Source organism: Melanotaenia boesemani, chromosome 14 (assembly GCF_017639745.1).
Source record: "Melanotaenia boesemani isolate fMelBoe1 chromosome 14, fMelBoe1.pri, whole genome shotgun sequence".
In the NCBI taxonomy this organism is placed as follows: domain Eukaryota; kingdom Metazoa; phylum Chordata; class Actinopteri; order Atheriniformes; family Melanotaeniidae; genus Melanotaenia; species Melanotaenia boesemani.
In genome coordinates, this window is record NC_055695.1 from 12,037,757 (window position 1) to 12,055,252 (window position 17,496).

General features: G+C 38.1%; 1 protein-coding gene across 3 annotated transcripts; it reads left to right on the forward strand.

Moving 5' to 3' along the window:
* Positions 1–6,818: 6,818 nt before the first annotated feature.
* On the forward strand, positions 6,819–16,703 carry LOC121653604. 3 transcript variants are annotated; one of them, XM_042007184.1, is made up of 10 exons: positions 6,819–7,157; positions 8,692–8,787; positions 9,106–9,252; positions 13,395–13,516; positions 13,638–13,774; positions 14,051–14,144; positions 14,254–14,607; positions 14,740–14,914; positions 15,016–15,143; positions 16,389–16,703. In XM_042007184.1, the coding sequence occupies exons 2-10, from the start codon at positions 8,706–8,708 to the stop codon at positions 16,701–16,703; spliced, it is 1,554 nt and encodes a 517-aa protein (XP_041863118.1). In that variant the 5' UTR covers positions 6,819–7,157; positions 8,692–8,705. The 3 variants fall into 3 exon arrangements, with proteins under 3 accessions (XP_041863118.1, XP_041863120.1, XP_041863119.1); XM_042007186.1 differs by lacking the exon at positions 14,254–14,607; XM_042007185.1 differs by lacking the exon at positions 6,819–7,157 and having other exon boundaries at positions 7,930–8,787.
* Positions 16,704–17,496: the final 793 nt, after the last annotated feature.

Here is a 17,496-nt window from a genome sequence, read left to right on the forward strand (position 1 = left end):
TCAGACACACACACAGACCTCCATCCTTGCACTAGGATGCACTTTAGCCTCCCTGTAAATATGTATGTCTGCTGTGAATTCTTTTTTATTTTCTACAAATATAGAAATGTTCTTATATCTTTTTAATCTTTATTTTTTACTTATTTATGTGTGTCTGTTATATTTCCATTTCTTATCTATGTGCGGTTTAGCCGAGAGACTCAAAATTTTGTATAAAAATAAGGTTCTTCAGTCTGACTCTGATAGAAAGAAAATCAAATATTTTCTTTAAAATATTACCCCTAAAAAAAATCTAGCTCTGCTTGCAAACTGTCAGATTATCCTGTAGTGTGATCCTTTACTGAACCTTTTAACATGGAGCTCACAAGTTGACTCCATGCAGTTATGATTACAACTTCCTCAGTCTGATCCAGAGGCTTTCCATACCATCATTAATGAGGGTTCCAGCCTATGGGCACACTGCTTCTACCTGTGCAGTATCTGAAACATCAACATCCTGACAACATGGCAGGTTTGTATGGTGTCAGACTGATAGGTCACTGTGTTATACATCTGGGGATGGACCCTAATCCCCCCAGTCCTATTTTCAGTGCCCTAGCCTCACCCCAGCAAACAGACCAGGAAAATGGGGTTGTTTGTGGGTCACTCAGCCTCGGTTCTGGACCATGTTTTCGTTCCAGTGTGGGAGAAATGAATGGACAGCAAACCATGTTAATAGACAACCATATTCCTCCCTGTTAGATTATTTTGTGCATTTTTCTGTGTGTAATTCATGCGCACACAACCAAAAAAAACTTGGACAGGACACAGAGTATGAGTTATATGTAAAACAGGTAACTGATAAAACAAACAAAAAACCTTGTGGTTTTGGAGGGAAATTGTTTGGTTCAATGTGCATTTCTTACACTTATATTTAATCACACATTGTCATAAATCATTAATTAAAAGTGAACCTCTGTCATCCTGTCATACATAGCCTATACATACATCAGCACGTTGTAAATTTCTCAAAATTGATCAGCCAGCTATTTGAGCTTAAATTTTGTCCAGATGTAAACTGTTAAACATTTTCTCAGCCTCATTACCCAGGACTTTGATTGATATGACACTAAAAGCTCCCTGGTTTCATCATTATGAGAAACTCAATGAAAAAAACCCAGCTCACCCATACTGAAGCAAGCTGTAGCTTCAGTGAGGTTTTATAAGGTATGAAAGTTAAGATTCCACTCCAGGCATGTGCTCCTTATTCAAAGTAAGATTTTTGTTAGTTAAAACTTGTCATTTGAAAGATTGGCTCTGAGGAGTAATGCATACATGACCTCCAAATGTATCTAAAAGCAGTTCAAAGATGACAAAGATTTGAAAAGAAAGTAGTCCCACTGGAGCTGCATAAGAGCACATGTTAATTCAATTTATGAAATGCACTGCAACACAGTGCAGTCACAAAGATATAAACTGTCACAAAATGGGATTCGTTGATTCATATCGTGGGATACACACACACACACACACACACACACATATATACAGTTGGCAGCCACTGACCTGTTACTTCTTTAAGACCTGTTACTAACCCTTCTATCTGGTCAATGACCTGAAGAGAGCTGGGTCCAACGCCTGAAGGGTCCCCCTGCTTATGCCAGCACATGTCTACGCCTGTCTAAAGTTTGCCAGTGACCATCTGGATGATCCAGAAGAGGATTGGGAGAAGGTCATGTGGCCAGATGAGACCAAAATAGAACTTTTTGGTATAAACTCCACATCTGTGTTTGGAGGGGGAAGAATGCTGAGTTGCATCCCAAGAACACCATACCCACTGTGAAACATGGGGGTGGAAACATTATGCTTTGGGGCTGCTTTTCTGCAAAGAGGACAAAACGACTGGTCTGTATCGAGGACAGGATGAATGGGGCCATGTATTGTGAAATTTTGGGCAAAAACATCCTTTCATCAATGAGAGCATTGAAGATAAAATGTGGCTGGGTCTTACAGCATGACAATGATCCCAGACACATTGCCTGGGGAACTAAGGAGTGGCTCTATAAGAAGCATTTCAAGGTCGTAGAGTGGCCTAGCCAATCTCCAAACCTCAACCCAATAGAAAATCTGTGGACGGAGTTCAAAGTCCATGTTGCCCAGTGACAGCCCCAAAACATCACAGCCCTAGAGAAGATCTGCATGGAAGAATGGGCCAAAATACCAGCTACAGTGTGTGCAAACCTGGTCAACAACTACAGGAAACGTGTGACCTCTGTCATTGCCAACTGAGTTTATATTACAAAAGTATTGAGTTGAACTTTTGCTGTTGGCCAAATATTTGTTTTCTGCACCATTATACAAATAAATTGTTTAAAACTTATGTATGCAAATGAAAATAATTTCCCATAGGTTTACAGTACCAGTTTATTTTATAGTTTATTTCCACAAAGGTCTGATGATGCATATCAGAATCTGGAAGCTAGAGGGCTTTGGCAATGGAGTTACAGAAAAAAAGTAATAAAAAATAAAATAAATAAAGCAAAAAAAGATTACACAGCATCAAGTAAAAAAAAAAAGAAAAAGAAAAAAATGGAATCAATTTTGTTTTTGAAAAACAACCTGTGGAAGTTTGAATATCAAAGCTCTGTAGTTCAAATTTCAACAAATATTGATGTTGTATGTGCTGATGTCAGATAAAGGGCCAGAGGAGATAGCAGGTATTCGCTCTATGGTGGTGCACATTAAAGCTTTGGACACTTTTCATATTTCCTTGATAGAAGGTTTGTCGATACTGGGTTAATCTTTCAGGATTATAGTTCATGTTGCCACAGAACAACATTTACAACAACATACAAGAGTATCCGCATATTTCTTTAGGAAAGACTCAATGGCATGGTTAGCAAACGGTCCACAAATGCAAAAGCTGAATAAATATTCTGCAAGATTTTGTCAGACTTTGTGATGTATGAAAATAAGCAGTGTTGTGGGTCATTTACAGCCATCACTCCTGGACTTTGTTGCCATAAACTTGTCTATTGATGAAACTATTATTTAAACATGGGCCATGCTCCAATTTAGTCCTTTTATCACTGCTGCTGCATTTAATGATCCAATCTTTCATCTTGATAACAGTCATAACCACTTGAATTCCAAACTAATATCTGGATATTCTTCAGATAGACAACGATGGTGTTTATTCTGAAAGTTAGCACTTCATTTTTTGTGTTTACAGTTCAGATATTTTCTACAAGTGTGTTGAACCTCCTATATTGAGGTTAATAGCCTTATCTTTGCATTGGTTACACTGAAACATGTGGATGGTAATATTATCCCCGCTGTATAATAGTCAGTCTGCTTTATTGCTTGATATTAACTATCAAGTTAATGTCTTTATAACTTCATTATAATGGTGATGAGATTGTCACTAGAACCAGAGGAAATGGGAGGGATGAAAATATGTTTCCTGTCATTGGAAACGTAGACCTGAATCATGAAGCCCTTAAACCTGTCAGTAACATATTGTATTCCTACTTCCTAAGGGACAGGGTCTTCTGAGTGTGTATATGTGAAAATGTAAGGAATAATGATTAACTACACATCTCTGAGTACATGTTCAGGTAAAATTAGCCATATATATATATATATATATATATATATATATATACCCACCATTAACCCATTAACTTTACTCCTTATGCTCGTCCTGTTCACCTTAATTTTACCTTTGTCAAGTAATTTTCTATCACTTCATGTGCTGATCCATCTGTTTGAAATATTTTTCCTTAAGGTTACTTAAATGGCAGCTCTTTTCAGTGAGAAAGTATACAGTGGAAAGTGGCAGGAAACATGTGAGAGAAACGGATGTGACAAGCGAGCAAAGGTTGGGATCTCAGTTGTCATGATCAGAGTACACTTATGCTTTCATGTTTATTGGCCAATGAGCTGAATATCTCCAGACGTTCCTGCAGCTGCACCATACAGACGCATTCATGTAAAGGCATTAACATACTTTAGTTTTCAAGCTTGGAAAGCAATTGGTCGACAGTTAAAAAGTGGGTTGTTATGCAATGTGTTTTTTTGGTATCTCCTGTACAGATACTCACGATGAACACAATTGCCCCTCAATGTATCTGATAAAGAGATGAGCTAAGCTGCTAGCGTTTAAGTGTATTTGCACAGCTGTTGTAGCATACTGACTGTTACTGAGATTAAATTTATCTAATAAGTCTGAAATAAATAATAGTAACAATGATAATAAAGTTTTCAAAATGCTTTCTTTATCCTCATATTCATCACATGCAACTGAAAGCTAATAGTCATGAGAGCATCAGTAGATGTACTCAGTCTGTCATGTGTAATGAAACCTGCAATTCAGTTTAATAAAGAAAACCTTGAAATCGTTATTTTTTCCCTTCTCCAACTGAAGAATTCTTCATTCTGGTGCTCAACCAATCAAAGCTGCAAAGTAGGTTCTTTTTCATTTGCATTTTCTTCAGTGCAGACTTGATTTCAGAAAATCAAAAGTAACATATTGTGCTGAATGAAACCTTTTTTTTAGGGCAGTTAAATATTTACACGTTTCTAAGTGCAGAAGCTGTTTCTATTAGTCTGCCAGGTGTGTGGTAACATTGTCTTGAAGAAAGATGAAACAGTTTTGCCACATCTGTCACCGGTTCTTTCTGGTCCCGTGATGTATTCCCATGGAGATTTTTCGGTTTATATTTTTGTATTTGTGCATTTTGCAAATTAGGCTGGATTCACACATTAAACTAGAAAAGGGAGATTTCTCTCCTGACGTAGAAGCTGTGAGACGGTCTGCTTCTAGCCTTCTGGTGTTAATCTTACCTCAACCAAGTTATTTTTATACCTAAAGCCAATCAATTACTTCAACCGGCAGACAGTAAAAAATAAACTGCTTTGAAAATTTAGTGTTTTATCTGTTTCAAGATGATTTTAGTTTGTGACTTGAGACTGATGTGGGTTTCTTCCAAATATGGACTGTTTCGCCTGTTAAAACTGGTCACAGTAGGAAAAGTTCAGTGATTTTTTTATTAGAAATTTTACTACGGTTTAGATGGTCATAGCTACGTACTTATTACAAACTACGTTTGCAGTTATTTACACAGCTTTTTCACTGTATGACTGAATAAAACTGATCTATAGGATTTACTGAAATTTGTTTAACTGATAAGAAGCCTCTTATGAGCAACTTAAACCAAGATTAGAATCAAAGCCCTATGAAAAGCATTTTTCTGGAAGTGTTTTTCTCCCAAGTAGTGACTCCAACAACAGCTGCCTGAATCCATTCATAATACTTTTATACTCTTATCAAATGCATATATATATATATATATATATATATATATAACACACAACATGTATACTGTATACGCTTGCTTTAGTCCAACAAAGTATCTCTTAAGTATCAAAACTTCACTGAATTGTGAAATCAATTTGTGCACGTGGGAATGTGCAAATTTGTTCTTGATGGGAAATAAAGCTGGGATAATGTGTAAACCTCAGTATGTCACCATGCACTGTTAGGAAATCTTGTTTAAAAAACTGATGACAGATAGATTGTATGAGAGTGTAAACACAATCAAAACTCACAACGAAGGAGCACTGGACAGCTATCAGTCTGTTGTAGCGCTTTATCTATGAGGAAATCCGACTTAGTACGATAGAGGTATCTAAATTCTACTAATAATTTTCACACACATGCTTTATCTCAGAATCTGTCTTTTTGTCTTTCATCGTCATTCATTATTGCTTACGTTTTCTTCATTCTTGTCTAATTGTGCTTTCAAGGACACATGTCCTCTCTCTCTAATGCCCCATAATCCGTAAGTGAAGTTTCTTTATCAGTCAGCATGGGCTATGTTGGGATGGAGGTCAAGGATTTTTAACTGCAGTTGAAGAGTAATCAAAGGGGGGTTGGTTTGGGGCCCTAAGAGGTGTGAGTGACACCTTTGCTTAGACTCCCAGGGCCTAGTAAACTCAGTGCGTGTGGAACCAGGCCAACTCACCACACAATGAAGGGAAATAGGAATTTAATACAAACTTTCTCACAAAGTCTCTTAGACCTCCTGCTTCTGTTGCCAGTCTTACTTCCAGACGCTCTCAGCTACAAACTCAACACCTCCTTCACCACCACAACAACCACAACAAAAAGTCAGAACCACTAAAAACACACCCACAAAAATGCTGCGGTAAATTTATCGCTTCACACAGTTAGAGCGGCATTTCCGCAAAATCTATCAGCTGACCCATAAAAAGGTTTTCTGAATGGAGTAAAATTTTTACTTGAGGATAGCAAAATAAATTGCTTCTAGAGTAATACGGTCAAGGAGAGGCGTGAAGTTCTCTGATGAAATGATGAAGCTGAGGACAATTCTGGTTGTGCTGCAAGTTTTCAAAACCACAGAAAACAACTAAATCTAAACTAACCTAGATGATTTATATATATATATATATATATATATATATATATATATATATATATATATATATATATATATATAAATGTAACATCTGTTTTAAGGTTAAATGAACTGGAGTTGTAACTGGAGGATGCTGCAGTATATATCACACTGTACATTTTTAAAGTAAATAGCAGTCATTCTTTTTCTCCTGCTAAAGAAAAATCTTATGTTTTTATTTCCTCATTTAAACCACTTTGTACACATAACGGTGCATTAATGCATTTCATTGTTTTTGCACTGTTGTGTCTTAGGAAGTAATATTGTTCTTTTTGAACTTGGCCACTGGAGACCTACGGAGCCATGTCTTTGTCTGGTAGTGTCATTAAGCAAATGGCCATCACTTTAACAACAAATACACAGCAAATTGAATAGTGTTAAATTTCCAGAGTTTTCCTTAACAGAGTAGATTTTTAACACTGTAGAGTTGAATGGGTGTACTGCACTCTGTCTGTATGTAAACAGGTGACACTTTGTGGTGTTAATTATTGGTGTGGTGTTGGTGTAGTTTTTGTAGAGTTCATTGTAATCCTACAGTGTGCATTTATTGATTGAGTCTCCTCGGTCCGCATCTCGACAATCCGACGTGATGACGTCGCTGTACGTTACATTTTGCCACACCCAGCTGAGAGCCGTTATTTTTTGGCGGATCGTTGTTGCAAGCTGACGGACACGGAGGACTTTTGCACCGTATACCAAGTAAGAAATTGCTTACTTTTATCACTGTCACTTGCTTGAAATAGTTTAGACAGTCATGAATGCCTATTTTGTACCGTGTTTATTCGGGTATCTGTGTTTTAACTTCGTGCGGTTAATCTGGGTATGGATGACAATGAATTAGCAGTCATCTGGAGGCAAAATATTTAGAGTGAAATTCGATTTTTGAATGCCATAATAAAGCGCGAATAGTTAGTTCTTTCTTTCGTCTATTCAGTCATTAGAAAAAAAGAAAAAAAATCACCGCCATGCCTACAAACACAAGATGGTGCGTCCTAAGCTAGCCTTAGCTATTGAACTCGGGTTAGCTAACCAAGCGGGGTGGATTCACCGCGCGCAAAACCATCTTGGCGCGTGTATGTAGTTCATGCTTCTGCTTTCTACCGTACACCTGTGTTTTATGCGCATGCAGCACCTGAGTGCAGGGAATGTGGCTACCTTCCCTCCTTGCCACAGCGGGCGGAGTAGCAACGCGCTTTGAAAGTAATGTTGTCACTTACTTTGCGACATGTTATTTAGATGCCAAGTTGTGCTTGGATAACAATGATTCGTAATTGCATTCACGTCCCATGGTCTTGCGTAGTAGTGATAGGTAAGGGGGCAGACGCCTTCTTTTGTGTCAGTGCATGTTTTGTGTTTGTCTGGAGGCGCTATTGCTAGCTTAGTTTTGCTAAGCGAAGTGGGTTTGTGTCTGCAACCGACGTGGAGGGATGTCAACTTGCTACTCAGCTTGCTTCCAACTTGCTTCAGACTTGCTCGCCCCACATATAGAAACATGTACGCTTATAAAATAGTGAGTGTTTTCTATGTGTGAGAGTGATGGGTTTAGTGTTTAAGGGAATACTTCACCCTCAGAATGATGTGCCTTCATTTTCTACTCACCCTCATGCTGATTTACACTCTGGAACACTTTCAGTTTTTTTTTTTTTCAGTTCAATGTAATCCATGTGTCCTGAGTGGGTAGCGTCCATAATTTACTCGCAACGACATAATTTAGTATACTTTTATACGATGCAGGCGCGCATGTGCCACGGCGGCCACTGATGCAACCAGCGTCACGCAGCAGTGCACGCGCACCCAGGTAGTAAAACATGCTAACGGTTTGGGCTCCAAAAATTAAAATCACCCGACCAAAGCTAACAGTGTCATGTTAGTTCTAATGCAGGGCAGGGCTGATCAGCTTAGCCTCCTTCGTCGGAGCGCGCCATCTTTGAACGTTCATACGTGTGTGTTGATAGGCGTTCCTGGTACTGAGGCCTCTCTTGTCAAGAACGTGCGATCTAAGCATCATGTATGTGTTTTAGTGGATAAGCAACCGGTGTAGTTTGTGTGAGTCATGTTTACATCGGCCTAAATGGGGAAGATCCCGAACTGCTAGAGAACAAACATCATTCCACACAACAACTACACACTATTATGTAAATTAGATAAATACAATAAGGTATTTCAGTTTAAGTACAAGGTGTATAAGATAAGTAATGTTAACTCTCTGTTGTGATTGTTTTTTATTTTAAAGGAACAAAAACAGCAATGCTCTTCAAAGTTCAGTATCAAAGAAAGAAGAAGTACATCAAACTAAATGGAATCTCTTACTCTGCAATCTTGAAAGAAGGTAATATGTTTTTATTGGTTAAACTAGGGCTGGATAATTAATCTGATTTTAATCATGTTTAAAATATTGCCTTCTCAAAATTATAAACACTGTAATCGAAGAAAAATGATTAATCGGGTATTCAGTTTTTATTGCTATTATTATTTTAATATATTATTAATTTACTTCTTTACTGGTTTCTATTTTTTTTTTCAGTTGTTTACTATGTACTGTTTCACAGTACATAATAAAACAGTGAGACTTGTTAATGGGATGCCATAGCACATCAGTAAAAAGTTTTTAGTGCATTTATATTAATACATTTACAAATGTTCTCAGCTAAGGAGAAGTTTGGGATTCCCAGTGACACCAGCATGTATCTAACGGATGAAACGGGAACAGAGGTTGATGAAGAAGTCTTCAGTGATGTCATAGAAGAAAAATCAGACATTCTCTGGACTATTGTTGATGCCCATTCAGTGATCGGTAAGAAATTGTGCACAAGGTGCTTTTTTTTTGCAGGGATATATACTAAACAATTTATTTCTTTATTTTTGTTTCTCTTGGCCAAACATTGTGCCCCCTGCAGTTTAAAGATTGCTGTTGCCTAGCCCTAGTGAACATATATCAGGGTTTCAGTTTAATGTATAGCTACTAAACTGATATTTGTGTGAATGCTGTTAAGCATTCACACTATAGTTTTCCTGTTTTTCTTTATTATTGTGTGAATGCTGTTAAGCATTCACACTATAGTTTTCCTGTTTTTCTTTATTATTCTTATTATTATTATTATTATTATTATTCTTCCGCTGTTTTTAGTTGTTCCACATCTTGAGCTAGCTTCAGCCGATTTCAACAATTTTGGTATCAAAACGTTCAGCTCGTTCAGGAGATTCCTGCTTCTATTCAACTTTTTGATATCTGTTCAACTTTTCAAGTTATTGATCATTTATTGATTTTCAGCTCCCATTGAAATCAATAGGATTTCAGCACTTCAGCCTTCAACTCCTTCAAAACTTACAGCTCTTTCAGCTCTTAGAACTTCAGCATACTTTCAGCTAGAAACACCATTCAAACTTTAAACAACTCACAAGGGATTGGGCTATAAAACTTCTATTCAACTTTTTGATATCTTTTAGCATTATTGATTTATGGCAGTTTCAAAATCAATAACTTTTAGAATGTTCATTCCACTCTCTCCCACTCTAGCCCTCACTCTAACCTTTCAGCCTGTTCCACTACTCCAAACAAATTCTCATAACTCCTACAACTTTCATCGTAGAGACATAAATTATACATCAAAACGGAGGAATTTTAGTTGGCTTCGAAGAGAACCAAGAATGACAGAGCTGGGATTTACAGATCTCGAGCTATGCCTCTCCAAGCGAGGAAAAGTCTACTTGTGCTCCCATAGACTTCCATTAAAATCTGGATTCTAAGAGGAAAATGCATTTCTCATGTGTTTTTAACTCGTCACCATTTAAATTCTGTCCACATTACAGTAAAATAAACCACAACCCTGCGTTCCCCAGACCCTCCTGGCGCTCACGGTGAAAAAATTATTCGGATAACGCTCATAGTTTTCTCTTAAACAAAAGTTGTTCGGGAGGTGTGCAAAGTGATCGGAACAGTGCAGCTCTGCTCTCTGCTTGTCAGTTAAGTGAGGGGCCGTTGTCATGACGACTCACTGACTGCTCTCAGCTGTGAGCAGGCAGCTGACCTTTCACCTAATTCATTCAGTCCTATTGATCCAGATGATGGACTTTTCACCTGGATTGGTCATCCTAATAAGTCCAGGTATGTCTCTCTGTCCCCCTCTCCTGTCTCCTCCTTCTCCTTCTCATGACAACAGGCCACATGTCCTCCTCTGTCTCTCCTCCTCTGTCTGTACTCTCATTCAGGCCTTTGCTGCTCACTTACATGGACTGTGGTTATGCTGCCAATTCAGCTCTGTTTCAGCTCTTTCTGCCTTTTACAATCATTTGTTCTATATTCAACCAGTTCAGCACCTTTAATATTCACTTTCAGCTGTAAATCCTTTAACTATTGACTTCAGCTTCATGATTACTTCAGCTGGTGCTTAAGGAAGCAGACTTTAGCCATTTTCAGCCATGTTGAACTGTCTTAAGCACATTTCAGTTCAGCTTTCCACCCTTTTAACTAAATTTAAACACCTGCTTGTGCTTTAAATTGTTCAACTCTTCATTTCAGCTTCATATATACTTCTTCAACAACCATATTTCAGCCATCTTCAGCGATCTTAAGCACATTTCAGTTCAGCTTTCCACCTTTTTAACTACATTTAAACACCTGCTTGTGCTTTAAATCCTTCCAACTATTGACTTAAGCTTCATATATACTTCTTCAACAACCATATTTCAGCCCTTTTCAGCCATCTTCAGTAATCTTAAGCACATTTCAGTTCAACTTTCCACCATTTTAACTACATTTAAACACCAGTTTGAGCTTTAAATCCTTCCAACTACTGACTTAAGCTTCATATATACTTCTTCAACAACCATATTTCAGCCATCTTCAGCGATCTTAAGCACATTTCAGTTCAGCTTTCCACCTTTTTAACTACATTTCAACACCTGCTTGTGCTTTAAATCCTTCCAACTATTGACTTAAGCTTCATATATACTGCTTCAACAACCATATTTCAGCCCTTTTCAGCCATCTTCAGTAATCTTAAGCACATTTCAGTTCAACTTTCCACCATTTTAACTACATTTAAACAGCAATTTGTGCTTTAAATTGTTGAACTCTTCATTTCACCTTCATATATACTTCTTCAACAACCATGTTTCAGCTCTTTTCAACCATCTTCAGCAATCTTAAGCACATTTCAGTTCAACCTTTCACCCTTTCAGCACCTTTTAACTCCACTTTGAGCTTTAAATCCTTCAACTTTTCACTTCAGCTTAATAAATACTTATTCAACAAAGACATTTCAGCCTTTTTTAACCATCTTCAGCCACTTTTCAGCATTTTATTTCAATCATTCAGCATGACAGCATTCACACTTGCTGTTATGCAATAACAGCTTTTTCTAGTTCTTATTATTATTATTCTTCCGCCGTTTTTTGACGTTCAACATCTTGAGCTAGCTTCAGCCGATTTCAACAATTTTGGTATCAAAACGTTCAGCTCCTTCAGGAGATTCCTGCTTCTATTCAACTTTTTGATATCTGTTCAACTTTTCAAGTTATTGATCATTTATTGATCTTCAGCTCCCATTGAAATCAATAGGATTTCAGCTCTTCAGCCTTCAACTCCTTCAAAACTTTCAGCTCTTTCAGCTCTTAGAACTTCAGCATACTTTCAGCTAGAAACACCATTCAAACTTTAAACAACTCACAAGGGATTGGGCTATTAAACTTCTATTCAACTTTTTGATATCTTTTAGCGTTATTGATTTATGGCAGTTTAAAAATCAATAACTTTTAGAATGTTCATTCCACTCGCTCCCACTCTAGCCCTCACTCTAACCTTTCAGCCTGTTCCACTACTCCAAACAAATTCTCATAACTCCTACAACTTTCATCGTAGAGACATAAATTATACATCAAAACGGAGGAATTTTAGTTGGCTTCGAAGAGAACCAAGAATGACAGAGCTGGGATTTACAGATCTCGAGCTATGCCTCTCCAAGCAAGGAAAAGTCTACTTTTGCTCCCATAGACTTCCATTCAAATCTGGATTCTAAGAGGAAAATGCATTTCTCATGTGTTTTTAACTTGTCACCATTTAAATTCTGTTCACTTTACAGTAAAATAAACCACATCCCTGCGTTCCCCAGACCCTCCTGGCGCTCACGGTGAAAAAATTATTTGGATAACTTTTATAGTTCTCTTTTAATGAACAGTTGTTCAGGAGGTGCGCAAAGTGATTGGATCAGTGCAGTTCTGCTCTCTGTTTGTCAGCTGAGTGAGGGGCCGTTGTCATGACGACTCACTGACTGCTCTCAGCTGTGAGCAGACAGCTGACCTTTGACCTAATTCATTCAGTTTTATTGATCCAGATTATGGACTTCTCACCTGGTTTTGGCCTCCTATTGAGTCCAGGCATGTCCCTCTGTCCTCTTCTCCTGTCCCCCCCTTGTCCTTCTCATTACAACAGGCCACATGTCCTCCTCTATCTCTCCTCCTCTGTCTGTCCTCTAATCATGTCCTTTGCTGCTCACTTACATGGACTGTGGTTATGCTGCCAATTCAACTCTGTTTCAGCTCTTTCTGTCTTTTACAATGATTTATTCTACATTAAACCAGTTCAGCACCTTTTAACTCCACTTTGAGCTTTAAATACTTTAACTTTTCACTTCAGCTTAATAAATACTTATTCAACAGACATTTCAGCCTTTTTTAACCATCTTCAGCCACTTTTCAGCCACTTTTCAGCATTTTATTCCAATCATTCAGCATGACAGCATTCACACATGCTGTTATGCAATAACAGCTTTTTCTAGTCAGGAATGGGTTAGCAAACATGAAAATATTTGCTAGAAAGAACAGAATATGCAAACTACAGTGACCACAACGGCTAGATATTAACAATTAACCAAAGCAGTGCTATTCTTGATCTATATCACAATAGATTATGAATTACATAATATATTTCCTTCTCAGAGTCCCCTGCACAGTCTTCCTGTACAGACACCCTGTCTCTCTCATCACAGTCATCTGAGACTGAGGAGTCCCTCACATCACCAAAGAGGCTGCGTATTGATGACAGCATAGAGGCGAAAGAGGTAATACCACAATTTAAGCTGTTGAGGTATATTTTTTGCACAATGTTAAATTGTTTTAGTGTAGTTGGTTATTGGGCTTCATTGTTGTTTGACATTTGTGTCTGCTTTGCTCCTTGCCAAGCTTATCAGAACAGTCCTGGAAACAAAGGCAGGAGGGGAGAAGATACTCAAAGAATACAGCAAGACAAGGGAAATTACAGACCAAGTACGACGGAAGCTCGTCAACATTGTTGTTGCTGATATGGTTGAGAAGTACGGGTAAGTATTTCACTGTATGAGAAAACAAGTCATGTGCTCCCCATCATTTCAGTTACAACATAGGTCAAATTTGTCATAGGCAGATTGTTATTACAGTGTGTCTTGAGAAGAGTTTGAAACCTCTCTGTAGTATATAGCAAATCTCCACCAACATTGAAACTGGCACAAAGATAAAATGACATTTTTCCTCTGGTATCATTTGAGTTTTTAAAGTTCTGATAAATAGCTTTGAATTGGAATGAATATTCTAAAATGTGTTCCCATACCCCCATTCAGGAATGCTCCACCCATGGACATCAGGACCCGTTATGCTATGGGGATTGTTGGACTTTTCCCATCACTTAAAGATCCTTTCTCTCAAAAAGGATATGTGAGTATACAGTTACATTAAATACAAAAGTAACGTTGTGTTTGTTTGTCTTACTAGAGTTTTCACTAGAGGCCTATGTGCCTTTAACGAGATTTATGATTGTGTTTAGGAGCATTTTTTTGATGCCAGCAGTAATGAGGGCTACATTGCTTGGAAGTTAAAAAACATGCAGCGAGAATTTAGCCTTGGCAGGAGGAGCAGCAGCAGCAGCAGCAGCTCCACCACCAGTAGGGAAACAAAAGAAAGAGGACCAGAGTTTGAAAGAGAGGTGACTACTGCTCATCAGTTGGATGGAGACCAGTGTAGGGAGGCCATTTCTCTACTGAAGCACAGCACAGATGTTGAGCAGACCTTCATGAAAATGAGACAAACCTTCCAGTACAGACAGAAATTGATTCATAATCCTGAGAAATCCAGCACGGTGTTTACTGTCTTCCCAAGATTCCTGAACACAAAAGGACTGGTGAGTTTAGTAACAAAATGATGTGTGTAAGATAAATAATGCTAGTATTCAAACATCATGATGCATATACTGCAAATGCACGTTTTTCACCATAACTGGCAAATGTACTATGTGTTGTGTCTTCATCTACAGGTCCTGCAAGACTTTCAGATGTTGTTTGGAGAGGAGACCTCTTCAAAGCTCCTGGAGAAGTGGGGAACATTCCTTAAGACAAAAATCATAAAAGAAGCACGGAACCTCACCAAGACACCCACACTTGATTCTCTTATCCATGCTGCAGAGGAGAACCCAGATGAAGATGTCCCAAGTAACTTTCAGTTATTGTTGTCTTTTTAAATAACAAGTTTTAAGTTGCTTTTGGCTCCCACATGAGCTTTACACCCAGTGCTATTTTTCCCCTTTCTTAAGGCTGGGATAGTGACATGGCCTCACTGCTGCTCTTGGTTTATCTCCTGCCTCCACCACCTGGTGGGAAAAAGAGACCTGTGAAGATCAGCGTCCGGGAAGCAGTGGATCACGTTGTCAAGTTTCACAAGGTCAGTGAGCTTGGAATTTTGATAGTAATATTCCAAAAAATCATTTGCAATTGAGTTTAGTCATACAGGAATATGATGGGTGCAAATACACATACTGACACAAATACTCATTCTGCCTAATTTTGGCAAGGTTGAAGTTGGCTTCAGATTTGCAATCTGCCATTTCCCATATGCGTTAATTGTAATTCCACAGAATTTTGGAGACACAGCCCGCTTTATAGCAGGTCCAATTGAAAAACTACAGCACTTAAACTATTTAAACCTGGACTCAAATTTTCTAAACTGTAAGGAGATTTATAAAAACAGTTTCTTATTTGTGAAGCCTTTTTATTCTATTTGTGAAAATGAAATGGAAAATTAACCTAATTTCTTGTTATTTTCCTGCATCAAGACCACATAAGACCTGGTCCTGTTGGAAAACAGGGAAGGGGGGGTGACCATGTGGAAAGCACGTCAAGTCTCCAAAATTCTGTGGAATTATCCTTTACACATTTTGCGAATCGGAAACTGCAAATCGGAAGACAACTTAAGCTTTGTCTGTTTTCGCAAGTTTACATATGACCTTTCCTAGTTTACCTATGCTGCTACCATAATTACCACATACTGTTATTATATTCTGTTGATTATTATTCCATCACTTTATCTGCCAACCCACTCTATATTCATATGTTATTTATTTCTATTTTTATTCCACTCTGGATTTATATTTTATTGCTATTTTTATTCCACTTATATTGTATATTTTACTTCTATTTTCATTCCTAGTTTATGCCACTGGACTACTGTAACAACCCAGTTTCCCTTTGGGGATAAATAAATAATGTCTGTCTGTCAACACCAATATCTTTCCTTTGAGACTCCAGGGTTTAGCACATTGAAAACCTTTTTTTTTTTGTTTAATCTATTTGTTATTAATATAATATTATTGAAGTTCCCTCTGGGTGAACAAAGTCTTTCATTAAATTTTTCTTTTAATTTCAATTTTTGGCATATTGCTCCACTCACTCAGCAATTAACTGCTTTTTGTTGGGCGCGTTTTTTTTTTTTGTTTTTTTTTCCCCTTCTTTTTCTTCTTTCTGTTATCATTCACTATGCTAACCTTCTACTGCACACACACAATTTAGGATGCAATGAGGATACTGTACATGGAGCTGCTGTTCTGTATCCACTAAGTGGTCTATAAGAGTAGGGTTGAATTAGTCAGGCAATGGATGCTGTTAATGTTTGCTTTTTTTTCCTAAACAGTCTTGCCGTAGCCTTCAAGAGGTGACCAGCTCAGACAAGGGGAGACAGCCCTACATCCTGGCAGTTGGGACATCAAAAAGCAGTATTCATGACTACTACATCGTGGTGGATGGGCAACTCCTTCCCTGCAAGGCTAAGTCTTCCCTGTCTGCCTTTGATGAACTTTTCAAAACACATTATGTTTTCGGCATCTCTTATGACCAGGCCCTTAACAACATGTACACATTTGTACAGACCACCATTTACAACATCGATGTGGGCCTCTGTCATGAAAGTCCAAGGGTGAAGGACATGAGATCTAAACTCCTCAACTGAGTTAATGTTAAGGTGTTTTGTGTGCAAGTCCATATTCAGCAATGTTAAAGAGTTGGTTCGGCACCTAAAGTTCACACATGCATTTTATCCTGGTAAGAAGTTTCAACTAACATGTGATCAAGGTGGATGCCACCAGAAATTTTTGACCTATTCAGGCTTTAGAAAGCATCTGTATATGAAGCATGGAAACAATACTCCAGCTGACAGTTATGATGAGCCACTCTCCCCTCCACTTCAACTGTCTGATCAACAAAGTGTAGCCTCTGGTTGTCCAGTAGAGCAATCAGAGTGTTCAACAAGTAGTAATGCCAACAGGCGAAACACTAAAGAAATGTGTGCATCCATTATTGCTAAACTTGAAAGCAGTGGAGTGGCAACTACCACTGTCAAATCAGTTGTTGAGAGCTTGGAAGAGCTGGTACACGAACTACATTCAAATGTAAAAGAAGATGTTGCAAACTTACTCCCTGATGATGAGAACATACAGGATGAGTTTCATGATTACTTTAAGAGCATTGAAAATCCATTTACCGATTTGAATACAGAGGCAAAGTGGAAAAAATACTTCCACGACAAGTGGGGTGTGGTAGATCCCATTGAGATCCCCCTAGGTGTGAGGTATGACACCAGAAGGAATCGAGCTTCAGGCACATATGACCAGGTTCCTGTAACTGACAAATTTGTGTATGTGCCCTTATTGGAAACTTTAAAATTTATATTTTCCAATAAAGCAATCTGTAACCATATAGTCCAGCCTTGCAAAGAGAGTGGGGTCTACAAAGATTTTTGTGAT